This window comes from Mesoplodon densirostris, chromosome 6, assembly GCF_025265405.1.
Source record: "Mesoplodon densirostris isolate mMesDen1 chromosome 6, mMesDen1 primary haplotype, whole genome shotgun sequence".
Taxonomy (NCBI): Eukaryota; Metazoa; Chordata; class Mammalia; order Artiodactyla; family Ziphiidae; genus Mesoplodon; species Mesoplodon densirostris.
In genome coordinates, this window is record NC_082666.1 from 4,423,379 (window position 1) to 4,447,552 (window position 24,174).

The 24,174-nt window shown below is 41.2% G+C and overlaps 1 protein-coding gene across 1 annotated transcript in view; it reads left to right on the forward strand.

The window, feature by feature from the left end:
* SETX (senataxin) overlaps positions 1-24,174 on the forward strand; it is a 77,252-nt gene that overhangs the window by 45,329 nt on the left and 7,749 nt on the right. The window contains exons 13-24 of the mRNA XM_060100549.1: positions 2,021-2,253; positions 3,531-3,698; positions 4,390-4,540; positions 9,475-9,576; positions 9,780-9,895; positions 11,100-11,171; positions 12,868-13,017; positions 14,185-14,292; positions 17,234-17,421; positions 18,266-18,358; positions 20,041-20,205; positions 23,599-23,697. Of these exons, the coding sequence (XP_059956532.1) occupies positions 2,021-2,253; positions 3,531-3,698; positions 4,390-4,540; positions 9,475-9,576; positions 9,780-9,895; positions 11,100-11,171; positions 12,868-13,017; positions 14,185-14,292; positions 17,234-17,421; positions 18,266-18,358; positions 20,041-20,205; positions 23,599-23,697 (1,645 nt within the window). The remainder of the gene's footprint in view (positions 1-2,020; positions 2,254-3,530; positions 3,699-4,389; positions 4,541-9,474; positions 9,577-9,779; positions 9,896-11,099; positions 11,172-12,867; positions 13,018-14,184; positions 14,293-17,233; positions 17,422-18,265; positions 18,359-20,040; positions 20,206-23,598; positions 23,698-24,174) is intronic.

A 24,174-nucleotide genomic window follows, 5' to 3' on the forward strand; every position in this document is an offset into this window, starting at 1 on the left:
TTCATCTGTCAGTGTGTTTGTTATAAAACAGACAATTTGCAAACCATCTGTTTGTTAAATCACATTCCAACCTTGGTTTTGTGGCTAATTATTGATGAGCAGACCAAACACATAACTAATTGTAAGGCAACTGGAGGGGTTTACTGTTTCATCACTCCCATCCATTGTATTATAGGGACTTCTCTCCCTAAGGTAGCATAACAAAAATAATGTTAGCTTGAATTTAAGGACTACTGACTGTGTGCCAGCCAGTGTGCCCTGTCCTTCCTGTGCACATTTATCATCTTTTCCTAGAGCCCTGTGAAGCAGAATGGTTTGTTCCCTGCTCATTGGGAAATCAGAGTTCAGGGATGTTAAGTAACTTATCCAAAGACATCCTTAGTATTAAATGCTCGGTCCAGAATTGAAACCTAATTTTGTTTGACTACGAAGTCCACACGCTTGATATATGCCAAGCTGCCTTTTTGACATTGCTGCTCTCTTAGTCTCTGTTATGTGAAGAGAATATGTGATCATTATTCCTTCACCTTTTTGCATCATATCTTAAAATTAGCAACAAAGCTCTTAGAGTTTAACATTGTGCCGCATCATAACTGGTGTGCCATGTCTACTATTGTGTGATCAGAGCTCAGTTCTTTGTGCAAGATGCATTTAGCACCAGGGATATCTAGCTTCATCTGTGCTTTCAACTCTTACAAGTGGTTACATTTGCCAAAGTTCTGTTTCTAAGATTTAGCAGCGGTTTCTGTCTCCTTCCCGGAACTCCTCATGCATCCAACTACCTGACGTCTCCATTTGGAGATTATTAGACATTTCAAACCTACTCCAAAAAGAAGCACTTGATTTACTGCCTGACATCTGCTGTTGCTCCGGTTTTTCCCAACTCAGCATGTGGGACCTCCATCCCATTCTTCCAGTTGCTCAGCCCAAAACCTCAGAGTCATCCTTGAGTCCTGCTTTCCCTCGCACGCTCCATCTAATGCATCAGGAAGTCCTGTCGGATCTTCCTTGGCCATATATCCTACATCCAAGTGCCACCTCTCCTGCTGCCTCCTGGCCCACGTGACCATTCACTTTCACTTCGATTTTAGCCTCTTAAGTTGTCTTCTTGTGCTTTTTCCATTGCAGTTTATTCTTCATTCGCAATAAGTGATTCTTTTAATGTGTGAGTTAGCGCATGTCACTTCCCTGCACGGAGCTGTCCTGCGCTCTTGACTTGACTCAGAGTCATGTTCAGAGTGGTTAACTGCAGAGCCCTCTGAAGTGTAGCTGCATTTACTGTCTTGGTCTTCTAGCTCACTTCTCCCTGCTTTTCCTTTTAGCCATTCTGGCCTTCTCCCTGTTCTGAAATAATCCAGGCACCTCGCTGCCTCATTGTCTTTGCAGTTGCTGATTCTCTGCCTGTAACCTACTTTCCCCGGTTACGGGCATGGCTCACTCACTTAATGCCATGTCTCTGCTCAAATATCATATCAGGAAGACCTCCCCTGACTCTCCTGTCTACAATAACACTCCCTCACAACCCTCATCACTTCCTTATCCCCCTTCTCGGCTTTCTTCCTAGCACTTACCATCACCTGTTTATTTGCTTATCTGCCCCCTTCTTCTAAAAAATAAGCCTCCAGAGGATAGGAATGTTGCCTGGTTCTTAGGAGGCAGTCAGTAGATACTTACTGAGAAAATTATTTAAATAATGTATAAAAAACATGTTACAGGGCTTCCCTGGTGGCGCAGTGGTTGAGAGTCTGCCTGCCGATGCAGGGGACACGGGTTCGTGCCCCGGTCCGGGAAGATCCCACGTGCCACGGAGCGGCTAGGCCCGTGATCCATGGCCGCTGAGCCTGCGCGTCCGGAGCCTGTGCTCCGCAACGGGAGTGGCCACAACAGTGAGAGGGCTGCGTACCGCAAAAAAAAGAAAAAAAAAAAAAAGTTACAAAACACCTTGTTCTGAATAACCTTTTTAACTGGACACTGTTATTCACTGGTAACTGAAATTGCTTTTTCTCCTTCTTGATAATAGTGCGTAATGGGAAATCTGAGTGTTCCCTTTCCATCCAGACTCAACATAATTTACCAGTCAATTTAAATGAATTCGTGAAATGTCTTGTAATCAGCTCTCTGGTGACTACACAAAGGAAGTTGAAAGCCATGTCTTTGCTGAGTGGTCGGAACCAACTGGCCAGAGCCATTCTGAATCCAAACCCCATGGACTTCTGTACAAAAGATTTACTAACTACAACATCTGAGAGAATTGTGAGTGATAGTCATTTGATAACAGGGAAAGTCAGAACATTTCATGTCAAGATGTTAAAGCATGTTATTTTTATCTGTCACACATTCCCTTTTGTCTACAACAAAGACATAGTCACCACGTGTGCCCAGTGATGTTTTTAGTGCTTAGTTTTCTTTAATATTGCAAAGTAGTTCTTTGTATTAGGTTAGTCAGCCTACCTCAGGAAAAAAGGTAGAGTGCAAAAAGGAATTGAAAATATGCTTGAAGAGCAACATTAAAATGTGAGGTGAGGGCCTCCCTGGTGGCGCAATGGTTGAGAGTCCGCCTGCCGATGCAGGGGATACGGGTTCGTGCCCCGGTCTGGGAGGATCCCATATGCCGTGGAGCGGCTGGGCCCGTGAGCCATGGCCGCTGGGCCTGCGCATCCGGAGCCTGTGCTCCGCAACGGGAGAGGCCACAACAGTGAGAGGCCCGCATACCGCAAAAAAAAAAAATGTGAGGTGAACATCCTACTTAACTGTTTGTTAGGTGATTAAATGCAGGAGTAAGAGTAGGGTTAATGGAATGAATTTTGCATTTGAATGATCAGTGGAGCATTGACTGGTATTGTTGCCAGTGTGACGACGAAGCTGTGATTTTGTGTGAACACATATTTGTCATTGTTGTAAGAGTTGTGTGTAAGTTCCAGGAAATTAACACTAGAGACAGGCGGAAGGAGAGGAATGTTATTTGAACCCCTGTCTTGTGTTAGGGCTTTCACATGCATTTTCTCAGTCAGTTCTCACCCTCTAAGGAATCCCAGATTTGATGATTGGCAAAGCCTGAAGCCCAGAGAGGTTAGGAGTTTAGAGACCTAGCTTTTGAGTGAAACTGAGGTGTAGACTCAGATCTGACCCAAAATCCATGCTTTTTCGACTGTATCACTTATGTTAGGAAAGGAAGTCTTGGAATGTTTTTACTGTCTAAAGAGAGAATTGACTAAAATGGGAAGAACCACAGAATAAAAAGAAGAAAAGTGCAAAACAATTTATTGTGATCATCTTTATAAAATCACAAATAAAAATATAGTTGTTGTACTTGTAGGTGGACTGAGGCCTGTAGACACTCTCATCAGTAGCTCTTTCCAGTAGTGAAAGTGGTTCTTAGGTTAAGGGTCATTTTAGGGTCTTGCTTGATCATCACCAAAGCTTCTGTCTGACAAAGGTTAGCAGCAGTTCAAACAGATGTCTTCCACTCTCTCGCTCTCCTGTGCCATCCCAGGAAGAACCGCTCGTTCTCACTAGTGTCTTTTGTATAGATTGCCTACCTAAAAGATTTCAATGAAGACCAAAAGAAAGCGATAGAAACTGCATATGCCATGGTGAAACACTCCCCAGCAGTTGCCAAGATCTGTCTGATTCATGGACCACCCGGGACAGGAAAATCAAAAACCATTGTGGGCCTCCTGTACCGCCTGCTGACAGAGGTAGAGTGTGCACGAGGGCATCTGTGCCCTTAACTGAGTGTGTTGTTTTACTTTACTCTAACTAACGTGTAAATAAGTACTAAAGTGCGTTTTTTCCCTTCACTTTTGTGTATCTTTTTGATAGTGTTGTGGAACTATATCAGATAAAGCAGTAGCAGAGGTAGAGAAGGTTATAAGAAATAAAAGGAACAGAAAATGTTATCTTGTGTGAAACTAATGCTAAGGGCTAGAATAGTGGTCTTCGGGCTTTATTACAGGTCACAGCTAATCCCAGGAGACCATCTTGAATGTATTCCTGGGCTACATTTTGGATTGAACATTGAATAAAATAAATGGATAGTAAGGTAAGGCTCAGAGAAGTTACGATAAAATTTTATGCCAGAGTAATTTTTTTTTTCGGGCACACCATGCGGCATGCGGGATCTTAGTTCCCCAACCAGGGATCGAACCTGGGCCCTTGGCAGTAAGAGCACCGTGTCCTAACCACTCATTTGCCAGGGAATTCCCTGCCAGAGTAATTTTTTAACATCAATGTAAGATGTAGGTGCTTTTATTTACTTTTAACTATTTATTAGGGGAACTTTCAAATATATGTGGCAGTAGAGAAGAAGTATAACACTGCATAATAGAGCTTATCAGTATTTTTTGTTTGTTTGTTTGTTTGTTTGTTTGGTGCAAATTGTCGAACCAGAGGAGGGGGCATTCATATGAGAACTCCAATGCCAAAGTCAAACAAAACCGTGTCCTTGTGTGTGCGCCTTCCAATGCAGCTGTTGATGAACTTATGAAAAAAATTATCCTTGAATTCAAAGAGAAGTGTAAAGACAAGAAGAATCCTTTGGGTATGATACTTATGTGGGCTTTTAATTTGTTTTTGTTTTCAGTGTTTAGTGTGGGTAACTTTGAATAACAAAGAGCAAGCCAGTTCTGGTAATTTTTTCTCCTTGTGTACTTACTGCTTTATTTAATGAATATTTTGGAGCATTCTGTGCCAGGCCCTGTGCTGTTTGAAACACCTTAGAGCAGCCCTTGATTCAGTTGTGTAAGGGTTAGGGAAGACTTTTAGAGGAAATGATATCTAAGATGAAACTTGGAAGAGCAATGAGGAAGTGAAGTGGGGAGAGGACTCTGGTGGAACTTACTGTAAATAAAAAGGACCAGAAGCCAGAGAACCGTGGATGGTTCAGTATAGCTAGAATACAACGAGCTCCACCACGGCAAGGGTTTTTAAAAATGTGTTCATTGTAGTAACCCCAGTGCCTGGAACAGTGCCTGGCACTCAGTTGGGACTTAGTAGATGTTTAGTGGTGCAAAAGCTAGAGCAGTCATCACTTGTGGTTACTGAGTGCTCACTATGTGTCAGTACTCAGAGTAGTCCTCTGAGCCACGCAATAAATAACCTATCTACATTTTATAGGCGGAAAAGCTGAAGAGTTGAGATGTGAAGTATACCACAGGGATAAGTCTTTTCAGTACAGTTGACAGATTGAAGAGCATTGCCACCGAGGATTTGGGATGCTTGAGCGAATGTGTAAAGTCATTTCTGTGCACTTAACCGTAACACCTCCTCGCACACCAGCCATCCTGAGTGGTGTGGTTATGGCTCTGGGTCGGGCTGCTCTTCTAAGTACATGTATCTTGCCTTCCCTAACCAAATTTTATTTTCCTTGAGGTTACCTGGCAGCGACCTAAATCAGTTAAGATTCAGTTGGGCTGCAAATAATAGACACTCCAAGTACAGTGGCTTAACTATGATAGAAGTTTATTTCCTTCTTACTCAGAAGCCCAGAGATGGGCAGTTGAGGGGTGATACTGGCGTGATGACTCTGCTTCCGAGTCTTCAGAGACCTAGGGTCTTTCCACCTTGTTGCTCCACTACGTGTGACCCCCCCACTCCTTAGTGCACTTCATGGTCAGAAATGGCTGCTCCAGCGCCAGTAGTCATGTCTAGCAAGTGCAAGGAAAAGGGGACAGATGTACTAGCTGTGCTTTAAGGAAAGTTCTGAGACGCTGCCAGTAGCACCTCTGCTTATTTCCTTTTGGCCAGAACTTAGTCCCATGGCCACACGAGCTGCAAGAGCAGCCGGGACGTGTCGTCTTTCTTCGGAGGGATCACGCACGTTTTCCCTTTTGTTGCACATGTATTAGCTACATGTCGAGGTCATTTGCTTTTAAAACTTAAAATGCATTGTCAACGGCAACTTTTCCACTCACCATTATGTTTGTGAGAACTATGACTTTATGTATCGCTGTATATGGATACGGTCATTCATGTTAACTGCTATAGGGTGTTTCATCGTATGAGTGCACAAGTTTATTCGTTATCCATTGATAGAAATGTAAGTTCTTTTCCATTTTTTTTGTTATTTCAAACTTTATTCCTGTACTTGTGCCTGTTTCTCCAGTGCAGGATGAAAACGTTTACTGCAGTGACTGAGTTGTATCGTGTTGTACTGTACAGCAGCTGAAGGGAGTACACTGGAGTACTGTGTCCTTACTCACGTCTCCTGAGTATTCATACAGGCTGCTAGGGCAGTGCTTTCACACTGTGGCTTGTGACCAGTTAGTGGATTGTGAAATCGGTTTAGGGAGATCAGAACCAGCATACTTAAACAAGATGAGATAGAAGAGAAGAGAACAGAAAAGATTAGCGTGTAGGTAGTGAGGGGTAAGTATTGTTTTGTGAAACCTGTTTTATTGGTGAGGTATGAGTGTACTGGCTTTCCATGTGAAGTGTACCTCATACTATAGATCACGGTCAAAAGAGTTTATAAAAACGCTGGTCTAGTGTATATATACCTAGAAATGAAAATGCTGGGTTGAAGCATTTGTGCAGCTTCTAGATAGTGCCCGGTTCTGCTGCAAAGTGGTTGTATCAAATTATACAACCGAGAACAGTTCCCGCGTGGTTTTCACTTTCCTTTCACTGAGGGAGTGTCATAAGCCCTTCTTCAGGTGTGGGCTGACAGCACGAGAAGGCTGGGACGAAGGTGGCACAAGTGTCGTGTCTAGGTTGGATTTTTAATGGTTTTTTGTGAGAGGGAAAATGACATCTCTTGTCAGTAAAGACAGTTTTCTTCTTCTTTTTCAGTACTTTCATTTTTGCTGCTTTTCACTATGTCCAGTGGTCCTGGGTGTCCTTTAAGGAAATACCTTGGACATCTCACCATTAAGTGTGATGTCTGTTTCTGGGGTTTGGTATATACCCTTTTATCAGGTTAAAAAAGTCCCCGTCTAATTAGAGTTTTTTTCATCAATGGGTGTTGAATTTTATTGCATGCAGTTTTTTTTTTCATTCATATCCCCCTCCCCCGCACCGCGCGGCAGTGCAAGCACAGAGTCCTAACCAGGGAATTCTGCTTTTCTTTCTTTCTCTTTCTTTCTTTCTTTCTTTTTTCTTTTCTTTTCTTTTTTCTTTCTTTTCTTTCTTTCTTTCCGTACGCCGAGGCTTAAGGGATCTTACTTCCCCGACCAGGGTTTGAACCCAGGCGCGTGGCAGTGAAAGTGCCGAGTCCTAACCACTGGACTGCCGGGGAATTCCCTACAATGCTTTTCTAGTGTGAAAATATCTTTGATTCCTAGAATAAGGTCAACTTGGTTGTGTACTATTATTTTTTACCACATTGCTGGATTGCTATTGATTTTTTTTAAATGAGGCCAGCCTGTAATTTTTCTTTGTCATATCTTTGGTTTTAGTATTGAAGTTATACAGACTTTAAAAATGAAGTTATACAGGGCTTCCCTGGTGGCGTAGTGGTTGAGAGTCCGCCTGCCGATGCAGGGGACACGGGTTCGTGCCCCGGTCCAGGAGGATCCCACGTGCCGCGGAGCGGCTGGGCCCGTGAGCCGTGGCCACTGAGCCTGCACGTCCGGAGCCTGTGCTCCGCAACGGGAGAGGTCACAGCAGTGAGAGGCCCGCGTACTGCAAAAAAAAAAAAAAAAATGAAGTTATACAGACATTTATTTGGAGTGTTTCGTATAAGACAGAAAATTACCTGTTACTTGAAGGTTAATTTGTTTTTAGTGTTGTTTTATGGGGAGACTTCTTGTTTGTTTGTTTTTTGTCTATTTTTTGACAGATGGATAAGTTTCTGTCTGCTGAATGTCTTTAATTGTTGGTTTATTCAAGTTTTCTACATTTGAGTGAGTTTTGCTAATTCATATTATTCAAGAAAAAATTTCCACTTCACCTTAGGTTTTCAAATATATTGGTATAACATTGTTCACTGTATTCTCATTTTTAAAATCTCAACTGTATTTTGGTTGGGTCACCTTTGTCATTCTCTGTATTATGTGTTTAGACTCTAAGTCCACATGGGGCATGGGCCTATAGTTGGAAAGTCCTAGAAGAGAGTTTATTTTTTTCCCAGCTAAGCCCAGGCCAAGAGAGAGTCCTGTCTTTTTCATCCCTCCACCTCTTCCATGCCCTCTTGCTTTCTAGGGGGCTTTAAAATCCAAGCCCCCATTATAAAATTTCTGTACGTTGATTGGAATGGTAGTTTTACTGATGTCGATATTTGTCAAACTCTATAGAACTAGGATTTTTAAATCTCTGCATTTTATTGTATGTAAATTAAAAAACAAACACCTAAGCATCTAGAGAGTGACCAGCCCTCACCCTGTTCCCTCCAAGGAAGCCACAGCAGCTCAGGGGCTTTCACCTCTGGTTTCCACCTTTCTCTTTGTTTTTGGCCCCTAGGAATTTCTCTTACATCCTTCTGAGCTCACCCTGCAATTTAAAGGATGTCTGTTTTAATTTCTGGAGCATTTTTAGGTGCTTATAGTGGGTATAAATCTCATCCACCTTCCTGGTAGAAACACAAGTTAGCAGTTTTGACACCTTCAAGTAAATGTTGGTCAGAGAAGATGGCTTCAAATTTTAGAAGAATGAGCTGAACTAGGAACAAAAATATGTGTAGACAGCTGTATAATGAGTTCATTTATTCATTCAACGTATGTTTATTGTACTTATGTGCCAGCTGCTGTTCTAGGCAGTGACCAAAACAAAACCTGGTTCGTATGGGACTCGGATTCAGTGGAAGGAGATAGCACACAAGTCTGTGATGTGTCAGATTGGGATAAGTGCTAATAAACGCTGCATGATTGCTATAGTTTAGTTCAGTGAAGCAGTGGGAGACTTTTAGATTAAATAATATCTGAAATGTGCTAACCTAAAATTAAAATGTGGTTAATAAACCAGTTAAATGATGCTGACAGTTTTTGGAATTACCATATTCCAGGATTTCCAGCATCTTGTGTCCCTTAGGTCCTGGAGTGGCATCGTGATGGGGAGCAGAGTTTCCAAACCGTGGCTCTCAGTGTTCTGCAGAAAAGCATGTGATGGTCCTGTAAGGCTCTCTTCGGGGAATTCAGACATGCGTTAACAGAGAAAAGTCTTCATCTTCGAAATATCCTATGGTCAAGGAATTTGTTTTATTTTCACTCGACATTTCCCAAATACCTTTGACCATGGAGTGATGTATAGCACATAGTTTGAGGAGCATTAGTGTAATAGGATCTCAGCTCTGCAGTGTACTGTTTGTGCAACCCCAGTAGCTTTTATTAGGTGGAAATAAGTCCTTGCCTCATAGGATTCTTATGAAGCAAATCTCAAAGAATGTGTGTGGAACCTCTAGCGCAGTTCCAGGTATTTGGTTGATTAATAGTTCATGTTAGCTCCTTTCTCTGATTGTTAATATATTTGCTTAGAAATACTTATTACGTACAGAAATTGACAGTGTTCTTATTAATCTCTAAGTGTGACTTTTATCAACAGGAAACTGTGGAGATATAAATTTAGTACGTCTAGGTCCAGAAAAGTCTATTAATACTGAGGTCCTAAAATTCAGTTTGGACAGCCAAGTTAACCACAGAATGAGTAAGTACTGAATAAAGGTATATATTAATTGATTTCTGTTTCTTTTTGTATGGTAGAAAATGGCGTGGGCATTAAAGGTAATTTGGAGACCCTAGAAGTAGTCTAGTTTTGAAAGCTAGTTTTTCTTCTCATTGTGTATGCATATGTGTGTATTTGTTAGAATTAGCAGTTTTTTATCTTTTTTTTTTTTTCCTTTTTTAAAGAAAAAGACTTACCTTCTCATATTCAGGAGATGCATAGAAGAAAGGAATTTCTAGATCGTCAACTAGATGAACTTTCCCGCCAGCGTGCTTTATGCCGAGGTGGAAGGGAACTACAGGTATCTAAACATGTCTTGATCAGTGTTTTTTAATAGCTCATAGATAAACTAGTTGGTGAGTATTTGATGCCATTCTTTCATTGTGGAATAGCATAATTTGTGTATAAAAATGTACACAGAAATGGTATGCCTTACATTAGGGGTTAAACTTTTCTGAAAAGAACAAGATAGTAAATATTTTAGACTCTGCAGGCCATGTGGAGTCTGTTTTAGCCACTGAACGCCACTGTTAATAGCATGAAGGCAGAGTAGATTACACATAAGTGATGCCCCAAGGATTGGCCTGCTTAAGCAGAAAGAGCGTCCCTGCAGTACCCTGAACAGAACTGAATCATACACAGTACTAAGAATTTATTGGACTTCCCTGGTGGTCCAGTGGTTAAGAATCTGCACTTACACTGAAGGGAGCTCAGGTTCGATCCCTGCTCAGGGAGCCCTAGTTCCTCATGAGCATCCCTCATGCTGCACAGTGTGGCCACAAAAAAAAAAAAAAAGAATTTATCAAATTAACACCTACTCATTGAAGCATGGGGTGCTGGTTGTTGGGTTGCTGGATAATGAGCTGATGTTTAAAAACAGACCACAAGAGAAAGCGAAATAGAGAAGTTTATTTTCACAGGTCTTGAAGAAGGTATAAGGCATGTCTCGTGGGGCATGACAGGCAGGTCAAGGGAGAGTGCAGACAGAGAGAGGCAGGCCCTGGTGCACATGTCATTATCTGAGTCCATGGGTGGAGTACTTTGGGGTTCCCAGGCTAGGGCTGGATTGGCCAATTTTAACCGAAAGAGCAGGGTTTTGGTAAGTTGCTTGGAGGGTCTCTTATCTAAAGGGCATATAAGGGGAAGGCACTGGATGGCAGGGGAGACTGTTGATCACAAGAGCTTATGTTGGCTGGTGGGCCAGTGACTCCACGGGCTGCCGTCTAGGGCGTGCGTGTGTATGAAGGGGCCTAGTGATAGTTTGGGGTCTCTGCAGGCTGCTCGGCCAAACAAAATGGATGCCAGGGCAACAGTACCATGGAGTAGCTTAGCTAAACTCTGACACACAGCAATACAGGAAGACTGGTATAGAGAAAACACACTGGGTGAATCAGTTTTTCATTGGTAAAGTACTGGCTCACCCTTTTGAAATGTGAGGCAGTCCATTGGAAAGCATTTTAAAAGGCTTAATTTAATTTTAATGATGGCATTCTGATTTTTTCCAGAGGCAAGAATTAGATGAAAAAATTGCCAGAGTTTCACAAGAAAGGCAGGAGCTTGCTTCTAAAATTAAAGAGGTAAGTAGGTCACCTGTAGCATTTTCCTGGTATTACTTTTTCTTTTTTTAAATTATGAAATAGTTCAGACAACCTATGGTCTTTTCTCAATTACATTTAAAAATTGGGGGGAATTCCCTGGCTGTCCAGTGGTTAGGACTCTGTGCTGCCATTGCAGGGGGTGTGGGTGTGATCCCTGGTCAGGGAACTAGATCCCATGTGCTGCAACTAAGAGCCCGCATGCCACAACTAAAAGATCCCTCATGCTGCAACGAAAAGATCCCACACGCTGCAGGGAAGATCCCACATGCCACAACTAAGACCCAGTGTAGCCAAATAAATAAATAAATAACTATTTGAAAATACAGGGGAAAAAATTACATGTCTGAATTCAGGTAGAGTGACAGTGGCTGGGATGTGGCCCAAGAAATACAAACACCTTTTTTCTCAGTTTTTGGCTGAAAGCATATACTCTTTTTACTTGTTTTTGATCACAAAAATCCTTCTATAACATGTATAACTTTTCCCAGTATTCTTTGGATATAAAAGTATCAACTAACATTTAGATTGGTCAAAGCTAGGATGAGCCAGGTGTGTACCCCGTCACCAGAATGCAACCCTTAATGAAATGAATTGGGGGTCAGGGAAAGAGACGGTAATACTCAACCGGTAATGATATTTGTATTTTTGAGCTGAGGTTTTTCTCTTGAATGTATTATTGACCTTCTCTGTGTGGCTAAATAAATATAATTGAACTTAATGCATATTTCCACTAGCAGTTGGTTTATTTAAATCAAAAATTAGGTGGAAAGCTTTTTATTAAAACTTTAAGCTGAGCCCAAAATTAATCTTCCCACATTTAAGGATGAAGTCCATGTTTACCAGTATTGTGGTTTTTGCCACTGATCACGTTGTTCTGTGGGCCATTAAATTAATTGTACTTGGCAGTTTTACTCATTAGATGGCTGAGAGGAGAGGTATGTGACGGTTAACAAGTGAGCACCAGAAGGCTACAGTTGCCACCCTCTTCTCACATACATGCCTTGGCCTCCATGGTTGAATCTATCATATGTTGAGGGATGATCCACAACAGCTTTTTCAGGAGGGGAAATAGGCTAACTGAATCTCTGATGAGAGTACTAGTTTATTAATTTGAACACTGAATGATAGGCGTTGTGAGGTGTCATTCATACTATTAGTCTCCATCACAGTTTATTCCATTATAGTCTGGACCAAGGTTGTTGGATTCCACTGTGGAAGTAGAATGCTTGTCAGTTTCACAGGCGTTTTTGTTGGTACTAGCCCTTATAAAAGAGAGAACGATATGACGTACTTAAAAACTAACAGAAAAGGGTATGTTGAGGCTTAGCTCTGATCCTGGTTTTACTCAGATAATTGCTTCACAACTCAGTAGAATTACTTAATCTTTGCTTATTCTGATACCTTCCCTCATACCTCAGGTTGTAAGAATTGTAATCCACTTCGACGAAATTAAACCCTGAATAAATTTTTCTTAATGTGCTTATTAACTCATGTTCTGAGATTAGACTCCACTGCCAAGTGTTCTTTCTGGTGGCTTCTGATTATCTTGAATGTTTCTGCTGTTTTCTAGGTTTGAGGTTCCTACCTAACATTTACTAGACATTATTCTGCCACATAATAAGTGTAGTTAGGAATTTATATATAACTGAATGTTGATTAACTTTTATTCTCTTAGGTTCAAGGACGCCCACAAAAGACACAGAACATCATCATCTTAGAATCCCACATCATCTGCTGCACACTGAGCACGAGTGGTGGTTTGCTGCTCGAGGCTGCTTTCCGTGGGCAAGGGGGTGTCCCCTTTAGTTGCATCATTGTTGATGAGGTCAGTAAGCAGTCGGCCATACAGCTTTGCCTAGGAGTAAGGAGTAAGTCTTACATGAAGAGTGGCTGCCAAGATGTTGACAAAGTGGTCTTTGCATCTGATTTTGACCTGCCATTACATGTGTATTCTCTTGTGTTGAAATATGCTGCTAATGACCCACCACGATGAAAATTGCTTTTTCAGTATTGGGACTGTAGTCTTAGGGATTCCTGATTGTTCTTCATAAAATCCCTCCCAAGGATTATTGTAGCTCCTGCTTGGGATATCTCTGGTTACCTTTTTTTTTTTTTTTTTTTTTGCGGTACGCGGGCCTCTCACTGCTGTGGCCTCTCCCGTTGCGGAGCACAGGCTCAGCGGCCATGGCTCACCGGCCCAGCCGCTCCGCGGCATGTGGGATCTTCCCGGACCAGGGCATGAACCCGTGTCCCTTGCATCGGCAGGCGGACTCTCAACCACTGCGCCACCAGGGAAGCCCTCTGGTTACCTTTTGAAGCATTTTTAATATAACTGGACGGCTCTGAGCCACCATATTTTCAGCTAACATCTTTATTTCTACTTCACTCACTGAGCAAACATTTATTGGGTACCTACTGTTTGCCAGAATGTAGAGCCAGAAGACAAAAGAGATGGAAAATGAGGTACAGAGAACCCATCCAGGAGATCCAAGATCCAGTATTCACCAAAACGAAGGAATAGAAAAGATGGAAGTGATGAAATAATTGAAGGCAATGCCATTGAATTGAAAAGAAGCTTGAGTCTTGCAACTGGAGCGGCCTGCTGAGGAACAAGGAAGAGAGTGGGATGGGGTGGGACACACAGACACGCAGTCCCCCCAGGCATGTGCCCAGCAGGGACAAAGAAGACAAACCGGGGACATGACATGGCCCTTCTAGCTTATGAGCTGCTTCCCAAGTGGTAGTGGCACCTGAGTGGTGGCTGACTTCAAAACATGTGTGTGGGTTTTCTCCCCCCCTTCGGCGTTTAGAATGTTTTTGTTGTTTTGTTTTCTAACCAAAGAAAGTTCTTATTTTTGATCTTTGGTGCAGAAGGAGAAAGTGTATGTTTCTGAATGGTTAGGACTCTTATGAATTGGATAGACTGTTTATGGATAAATAAATAATAGAGATAATTCTGATGATGTCTCCATTCTGTACTCTCTTAACCAAGGCCGGACAGTCTTGTGAAGTTGAAACTCTTATTCCACTCATCCATCGTTGCAACAAGCTCATCCTCGTAGGAGATCCTAAGCAGCTCCCTCCCACGGTCATTTCTATGGTACGTTTTTTCACATTCGTCTTGCTTTAAAGTGGAAGGGGCTTGTTTGGGGTTTTTGTTTTGGGCGGTGGGGCGGTCTTTCTTGGATCATCATCTCTTATTTGCAGGGAAAAACAGGGAATGGCTGAGAAAAGAGAACCACTGTTGAGAGCCTTCATAGTAAAAGTCTCCGGAAATGTTCCTTTGTTCATAATGTGCTTATGTGTGTGTGACGGGAGCAGTGTGAGTGTCACAGACCAGAAGTTTAGGAGGAGGATGTCCCGTGTGCAGTGGGCTGTTACTTTGGGAAAGGCAGTGTGCAGCTGTTCTAAGCGCTGTATCTGATTTATTTTAGTAACATAAACACCAAAACAATAATAAAAGAAAAACGTTAAAAGCAAGGAAGAGAATCCAACCTCCGGATTTATATTTAAATATGTGCAAATTTGAGGAAAACAGTATAAAGAGAAATTATTCTTACAGTAACGTTTTCAATTTTAGGATTCTGTATCCTATAGCGCAGGAAAATGCCGGCGTCCCTCACATCCTCTGAAAGGGAAGGTGGTGAAAGGAAAGAGGTTGTGGGCTGTGCTTGTGGGAAGATGAGCACCAAAGTTGTGGTCCCCTTCACTTCGTTTCTTATATCTCACTAAAGATGGCTCCTAGAAATGCACAGCAGAATCAGGATTCAGATGTTTTGGGTAATCTTCATAGGTCTAGATGACGGTTTTGAAGTTTAATGAAATTTGAGCATTTTACTGATACATAGATTATTTGTACAAATATAGAGTAGTGGCTGCATAAACAGTCCCAGAGAACAGACCATTTTCACGGCATTTCTGTTACGTTATGGAAAGAAAGCAGGTGGTTTTTGTTATTACTGTTTTTTGACTTTGGAATCATCAAAATGATAGTGCAGTTCTTTGACGTCTGAACACTCGTGCGTGACTGTTCAAGGGAGTAGCCTAGCAGCGCCCGCGTCCCTGAGTGAAAACCTTGTCCATAGGACAGAGTTGCTGTGGGGGGTTCTGCTTGTGGAGACCTAGGAGGAGCCAGCTCTGCCCTGCATTCTTTGAATAGTTGCAGTATTTCAGAAACCTACTGATTTAACTTCCTGAAGGGCCTTAGCGTATGGTTAGTGAAAAGGGTTGTTGATAGGCCTCAACTTTCCTGTCTACTTTGGTGATTGATTAAAAACAGCAGAAATGAGAGGGGCCTCCCTGGTGGCGCAGTGGTTAAGAGTCCGCCTGCCGATGCAGGGGATACGGGTTCGTGCCCCGGTCTGGGAGGATCCCATATGCCGCGGAGCGGCTGGGCCCGTGAGCCATGGCCGCTGGGCCTGCGCATCCAGAGCCTGTGCTCCGCAACGGGAGAGGCCACAACAGTGAGAGGCCCGCATACCGCAAAAAGGAAAAAAAAAAAAAAAAAAAAAACAGCAGAAATGAGAAAAATCCATTTGGGCTTTTCTTATTGTTGCAAAAACAATAGAGGCTTATTGAGAAAATTTCAGAAAATAATTACAAAGTTAATTTTCTCAACATGCCTTTCTAACCCTAGGGATAATTACTATGAAAAGTTTAGTGAGTATTTGAACAGTTTGTGGGCATGTGTGTGTTGACTTTTTTTCAGTCTGTGTTCATTGAGTGCCAGGCTAATTCAGGCACTGTTTTTAAGTTCTGGCGTCATGACAGTGATGAAAATAGACAAAAATCCCTGCCCTCGGGCTTCCCTGGCAGCGCAGTGGTTGAGAGTCTGCCTACCGATGCAGGGGATACAGGTTCGTGCCCCGGTCCGGGAAGATCCCACATGCCGTGGAGCGGCTGGGCCCGTGAGCCATGGCCGCTGAGCCTGCGCGTCCGGAGCCTGTGCTCCGCAACGGGAGAGGCCACAACAGTGAGAGGCCCACATACCGCATTTTCTGGAAGTAGTTGTGTTACCTCATATAAACCATTTTCTTTTTCCCCAGAGTGAAGTAAATGAGGTTTTTTAGCTAACTTGAATAGATAAACTTTGGGGGGTATAGATGAAATTGTCAAATGTCTACTAAAAATATTCTCTTTAATTATACAAACCTATTTAATATCACATATGTAAATAATCACATATATAACTAATATAAGTAAGAAGTAATGCCTGTTTTCTCCACTCTGATAGTTTGTGAAACAGGTTTATTAAAACTTTGCACATACATCTTCAATGCTCATATTGTCAACATCACTCATAAAGATTACATCATCCTAGTGGGTTTTCCAGAGCACATTTTTTGCTTCTAGATTATTTAAGATGTAATACTTTTTGAATCTTGATATGATGCTACCATTGAAAAGTATATCCCAAGGCATGACCGTGATAACATTAAGACAGTTTTCTTCGTTTGTCAATGTAAGTCACTGTGTTTCAGATCACAGGTCTGTAACCCTTTCTTGGATTTATGAAATCAACTTAGTTGCCTGTCTCCTCCACTAGAATGTAAGTTCTGTGACACTTGATCTTATTCACTGTAGACTCTCAGCACCCCAAATTTTAGCTGCTCGGTATATGATGGATGGATGAAGAAATTGGTCTTTCAGAGGCTTATTTACAATGACATTCATTATTTCTAGTTGTGAGAGCATAGCCCAGAAATAATTGTTAAAATCTGTGTTACAGTTCTTTGCTGCTTTTATCATCGATTCTTTCAGGTGACCCGTTAGCACCAAAATAGCGACAGTTGTGGTCATTCACAAGATCACATCTCGTTCATAAGCAGTATGTGGGTTTTCTAAATAAGGAGAAAATACCTTAACTTTTGTAGTCAAGCTACATGGCTTTTCTAGGGCTGGAGTCGGAAACATCTTCTTTCTCTGAATCTTTGGTTGTTGGTAATACCTTGTACATTTTAGAGCTCAGTGATTGTTTTTTTAATAGTGGGAAAAGTACAAATGAATTCTTGGAGATTATTGCTTTGTTTTCCTCCTTTCAGAAGGCCCAGGAGTATGGCTATGACCAGTCGATGATGGCCCGCTTCTACAGACTTCTGGAAGAGAACGTGGAACACAATGTGATTGGCAGGCTGCCTGTCTTACAGCTCACCATTCAGTACAGGATGCACCCAGACATATGTCTCTTCCCTTCTAATTACATTTATAACAGGAACTTGAAAACAAATAGGTGAGCTCTGTTCATTGCATATTCACCTGTTTTATTTGTAGGTTTGGCTGCTTAGGAAGAATAGCTCTTTTGTTGTGCTTTTAGGTCTTGTTATTAAAAACATAAAGGTTTAATAATTTTAATTATAAAAGTCCTATTGATTGTAGCAAATGCAGATAAACAAAAAGAAAGGGAAAAACCCAGCCCCTATTGATACTACCCAGAAGTAATCACTGGTAACATTTTGTTATATCTACTTCCAGCCCTTGTACTATGCACATCTTTTTTTACTTTTTCTCTTTTTTTGGGGGGGGGGGAAGCACACCATGCTCTACATAGTATTCTGTAGCTTGCTTTTTTTTTTTTTTTTTTTTTTTTTTCGGTAATGCGGGCCTCTCACTGTTGTGGCCTCTCCCGTTGCGGAGCACAGGCTCCGGATGCGCAGGCCCAGCGGCCATGGCTCACGGGCCCAGCCGCTCCGCGGCATATGGGATCCTCCCAGACCGGGGCACGAACCCGTATCCCCTGCATTGGCAGGCGGACTCTTAACCACTGCGCCACCAGGGAGGCCCTGTAGCTTGCTTTTTTCACTTACTGTATTATGAGTAACTTTCCAATCATGATTATTATATTTTAATCACATGGGTCATTCTCCCTAGTACTAGAATAGAAATGAAATTCACTTGCTACCTTTCACTAAAATATGTTATTTAAAAGTATTTAATTTTATTTAAAAAGAAGGTCCTTCTTGTCCTCTTACTTTCCCTTGCTCTCTTCCCCAGAAAGAACAAATGGTAATAATAATTCTAAAACGTTTTCTCTTATAATTTGACTTGCATTCTAAATGGTGGCTGCTCTTTTGTAGAATGACAGAGACTATTCGGTGTTCATCTGACTGGCCATTTCAACCCTACCTCGTGTTTGATGTTGGAGATGGTTCAGAAAAGCGGGATAATGAGTACGTTCTCCTTTTTCTTCAGTCCCCACTGATGGTCCCAGAATTTTTATATTGTTTCTGTTCATATTTAAATTCAAAATATTTTCCATATAAATCTCTTTGCCTAGTGCCAGTGCACAATCATTTTCTTTTAGCTGGGTTAATAACTTCACCCTTTCAATCATAAATTACTGATGTCTTTATATATTTCAGTCTTGATTTTTTTTTTCTTAACTGGGTAATGGGGGTTATGTTACCTAACATGCGGTCAGCACTTCAGTGGATCCATGCTGAGATCACAGCTGTGAGTAAAACAGATGTGGCCCCAGTGCAAGGCTGCTGTGGTCTAACAGGGGAGACAGACATTAACCAGGCCATCACCGTGGTGATTAATGATTCTGGTTGGGTTAAGTATTGTGACGGATAAGTACAGATACAGTTGAATCAAGGTGTGAGGCAGAGGGTGGACAATACTTTCAGCATGTTGGATTGTGAATCAGGTGGTTTGTGAATGACAGCGAAAAGGAGCAGTGGTTGCTAATTAGGAAGCACCTCAGAGGAGCCAGGGCTTCTTGTGAGAGAATAAAGGAGGAGGAGCCCGGAGGCTGCATTTGTTAGCACAGATAGAAATGCCACCCCTGCATCATGACGTATGAAGAAATAGAAATTCCACCTCTGCGTCAGGAGAGAGCTGCAGAGCAAGTGGTGTCCTCCATGAGAATAAGATATTAGTTAATAGTGGTGGAGGGAGGGGCCCCTCAGTGAAGAAGTTAGAAATACGGAGCAGTTGGCTGGGGGATTGCTCTTCCAGAGGGATTGTGGAGGTTGTAGTGGGGTCTGTTGGAATGGAGCAGCGGATTGAGAGTTTACCACATAAGTATTGTGGAGATGGATGGTCACGGGAAGAGTGTTGGCCTGAGAGGTGACCAAATAAAGCTTTCAGGTATGGAAAAGAAAGCTAGCTGACTGGCTTGTCTGTATAGTAAGTCTTGAAATTAGAACAGTGAATATTTAAGGCTTTAAAGTGAGACAGATAAGGTAGCCTCGGGAATAAAGGTGCGAGTGCAGGGCATCCCCCAGTGTGCACACATGTTGCATTTGGTATGGTGATGAGGGAACGCATTGTAGTTCAGGAGATGAGTTGGGAGTGCAGGATGAGGCCAGCAAGGACAGAGGACGTGATCCTGCTGTAGGGCCCCGTGTTTGTTCATCTCTGGGAGCCGGGTCACATTTAGTCTGTGTGGCTGCCATCCTCTCGGTCATGTGGTGCATGATCTGCATGGCCTGTGGTGGGGAGTGCAGGAAGGTAGTACATCTGAAGCACTTTTCTCAGTGTTGGGAAGATAGTCAATCCTTAATGTTAGCTATTCATTAGTCATATCTCCATTATTATTATGAATACTTTCGTTCTCACTGCGGCTATCCCTGTTTTAATAAGTGAAGAAACTGGTGCCTTAACATCACTTAACTCCAACCTCTTTTCTCTCATACAACTTCGTGTTTCACTGGGCAGTTATTTCTATATTTATTCATATGTACAATATTAATGGTCATTATAACAGCCTCTTTGAATCACTGCTGACTGAATAAAGATGAAACCTACCTATGTACCCTTTACTGTAGTGGAAAACAAAGTGGAACTTAACTTAGCAATTGGACTGCTATTAGTTTTAATGTGTTGTATTTTTTTTGGTCTTATTTAGCTCATATGTAAATGTTCAAGAAATAAAACTGGTAATGGAAATAATTAAACTTATGAAAGACAAAAGAAGGGAACTTACTTTCCGAAGCGTTGGCATAATAACCCATTACAAGGCTCAGAAGATGATGATTCGGAAGGATTTGGACAAAGAGTTTGATGGAAAAGGGTGAGGCATCTCTATTTTTACAGATATTTCCAGTTTTTCCGTTGAATTAAAAAGAAGAAAGGGGATAGAAGGAAAGAAGAAAAGGAAACTTAACTCTAGGGAGTGGTCTTAGACCAAGGAGACTAGGACCCTGGCTCCGTAGACTTGTGCTGGGAGGGAGTGTGGTTACACCTGTAGCCCCTGCAGATGGAGTGCCTCCTGCCAGTTCAAATGTCATCACCGTTACACTTGACAATGGAAGTGACTGAGAAATTCTTCAGGCCTTTCCCTTTAGTTGGATGACTTGTTATCTGAATTCTAACTCTACTGAGAATCATGTATTCACATTTTCGCTTAGAATAAATTATTTAACCCTTTTAGTGCCTTCATGTATAGGGTGAAGATCATGTTTTTGTCTCCTTGATACCTCAACAGTAAAATTAAAAATTAAATATTGGAAATCCATTAACTCAAAAGTTTCTGCACCTAGAAACACACAAAGTACCAAAATTGACTCTAGAAAAAACCAGAAACTTTGGATAGACCTATTAAATGTAAGGAGATTGAGTTAGTAATCACTTTCCAACGAGAGAAAAACACAGGACCAGGCTTCACTGGTGAATTCTGTCAAACATTAAGAATTAACACCAGTCCTTTGCAAACGCTTCCAAAAAATAGAAGGGAAGACTTTCTAACTCATTTTATGGGGCCATTATTACCCTGATACCAAAGCCATGGAGAAATCACCAGAAAAGAAAACTATGGACCAATATCCTTTATGAATATGAATGCAGAAATTCTGAACAAAATAATGGCAACTGAACTCAACAGCATATTAAAAGGATTATTTACCACAGTCAAGTGGAGTTTATCTCAGGAATGCAAGGTTGGTTCAACATAGGAAAATCAGTCAGTGTGATATACCATATTAAAGGGGGAAACCCCACATGACGGTGATCATCTGAATAAATGTGGAAAAGACATGTGACTGAATGCAGCAACCTTTCATGATAAAGATACTCAACAAACCAGGAATAGAAGGGAACTTCCTCAACCTAATAAAGAGCATCTATGAAAAACCCACAGCTAAAACATCGTACTTGATGCTAAGATGGAAAGCTTTCCCCCTATGATCAGGAGGGATGCCTCTCTCACTACTTCTGTGCAGCACTGTATTAGAAGTTCTATGCAGAGCAATTAAGCAAGAAAAGGAAATAAATGGCATCCATATTGGAAAAGAAGAAGTAAAATTGTCTCTTCACAGATGGCATAATCTGGGACTTGCCTGGTGGACCAGTGGTTAAGACTCCATGCTTCCACCACAGGGGGCATGGGTTTGATCCCTGGTCAGGGAACTAAGATCCTGCACGCCACGTGGTCAAAAAAAAAAAATCCAAAAACCAAAAAAACAAAACCAACAAAAAAACACAAATGGCATACTCTTACATACAGAAAACCCTTAAAAAATCTATGCAAACTACTGGTCCTTATAAACAAGTTCAGCAGAGTTGTAGGGTACAAGATCAGTATACAAAAATCAGTTGTATTTCTGTACACTATAGAGAAATCTGAAAAGGAAAATTTTTTTAAATTCCATTTACAATAGCATCATAAAGAACAAAATACTTAGGAGTAAATGTAACCAAAGAAGTGTGAGCTCATACACAGAAGGACAAAACGTTGAAAGAATTTAAAGAACTAGATAAATGTAAAGACATTTCATGTTCATGGATCGGAAGACTTAATATTGTTAAGATGGCACCATTCCCCAGGTTGATCTACAGATTCATTGTTATCTCTGTCAAAATTCCAACTACCTTTTTTTACAGAAATGGACAAGCTTATTCTAAAATTCACATGGAAGTGCAAGAGACCCTAAATAGCTTGACAGAGAACAATGTTGGAGGGCTCACACTTCCCTCTTTCAAAATTTGCTACAAAGCTATCAACACTGGTACCTGTCATAAGGGTAGACATATAGACCAATAGAATAGAAGTGAGATTCCGGAAATAAATCCATACATTTATGGCCAGTTGATTTTCAACAAGGGTGCCAAGCCTATTCATTGGGGAAAGAATAGTTTTTCAACAAATGGTGCTGGAATAACTGGATATCCACATGCAAAAGAATGAATTTAGACCCCTGTCTCACACTGTATACAATAATTAACTCAAAATGAATTAGAGCCCTGAGTCTAAGAGACAAAATTATAAAACTTATAAGGAAACAAAGGTAAATTTATATGACCTCAGATTAGGCAACAGATTCTTAGATATGATACCCAGGCACAAGTAACCAAAGGAGAAGTAAATTGGCCTTCATAAAAATTAAAAACTTATGTGTTTCAAAGGACACTATCAAAAGAGTGAAAAGACAACACACAGAGTGGGAGAAAATACTTGCAAAATATTTATCTGACAAGTCATATCCAGAATATATAAAGAAGTCATACAACTTAATAAAATGATAATCTAACTTTTTAAGTGGGCAAAGGATGTGAATAGCATTTCTCAAAAGAAGATAAACAAAAATCCAACAGGCACATGAAAAGCTGTTCCACATCATTTGTCATTAGGGAAATGCAAATCAAAACCACAATGAGGAGATATCATTTCACACCCACCAAGATGACTATCATTACAAAAAAAAAAAACAAAAAAAAACAAGTTTTGGCAAGGATGTGGAGAAATTGGAATACTTATACATTGCTGGTGAGAAACTGTAGAAAACAGTTTGGCAGCTCCTCTTAAAGTTGAACATAGAATTACCACGTGACCCCAGCAATTCCACTCCTAGGTACATACCTGAAAGAATTGAGAAAGGGTTCACACAAAAGCTTGTACATGAATGTTCGTAGCAGCATTATTCATGAGAGTCAAAAAGTGGAAACAACCCAAATGTGCCAAAATGGTACATAGGTAAAAAGTAAATTGTGTATCTGTACAAGCGAATAGACAGTCGTGGAAGGAAAGAAGTACTGTTACCAGTCTACGACATGGAAGAACCTTGAAAACATTGTGCTAGGTGAAGGAAGCCCAACACAGAAGGTCCCATATTTTATGATTCCATTTATATGAAATTTCCCATGTAGAAAAGTCCATAGAGACAGACAGTAGATTAGTGGTTGCCAGGGCCTGGGGAGCGGGAGACAGAGACTGATGGCAGATAGGCACAGGGCTTCTCTCCTGGGTGATGGACATGCTATGAAATCAGATAGCGGTGATGACTGCACACTGTAGTGAATGGACTCAACACCACCAAATGGTGTGCTTTAAAATGGTGAATTCTGTGTTATGTGAATTCTACTCCAGTTTAAAAAGATAGCATTAAAAAAGTAAGAAATACTACTGTGTAAATATGTATATTTAATAATTATCTTTTTTCAGTAAATATGTTTCTCTCTTCGTAAATAGGCCAGCAGAAGTCGATACCGTGGATGCCTTCCAGGGTCGTCAGAAAGATTGTATTATTGTTACATGTGTCAGAGCAAATGCCATGCAAGGCTCAATTGGGTGGGTAACTGTCATTATTGATTCTTTGCTTGTTTATGATCCAGAGTTAGATCTTTTTAATCACTGTTAGAGAATACCATCATTTGCTCTATTTTCTTATATAAAAAATTGAGTAATATCGTGAAGGTTTCTTTTTTAAGTTGTGAAGTTGATCCACTGTTAGGTCTGCTTCTCTTGGTACCTTGTGTATTAACCCATGTCACAGTGTGAATCTTTTTTCACTTGATAAGAGTGAAACGATGATTGAATCCAGTGTATTTTGCAGGGGCATGTTTCTCTCCATGGCATGTGTCATAATTGATCTACTGTCATATTTTTAGGATCTTTTAAGGCTTAAAAATCATACCATTGAAATTTCCAATATCTCATCCAAGTCAGAATAGGAAATCGACAGACAGATGCATCACTTTGAAGAAAAGCACTGGGCATCTTGTTTGTTTGCTGTCCTTAATGCGAATTGCTTCTGTGCCAGGTCCT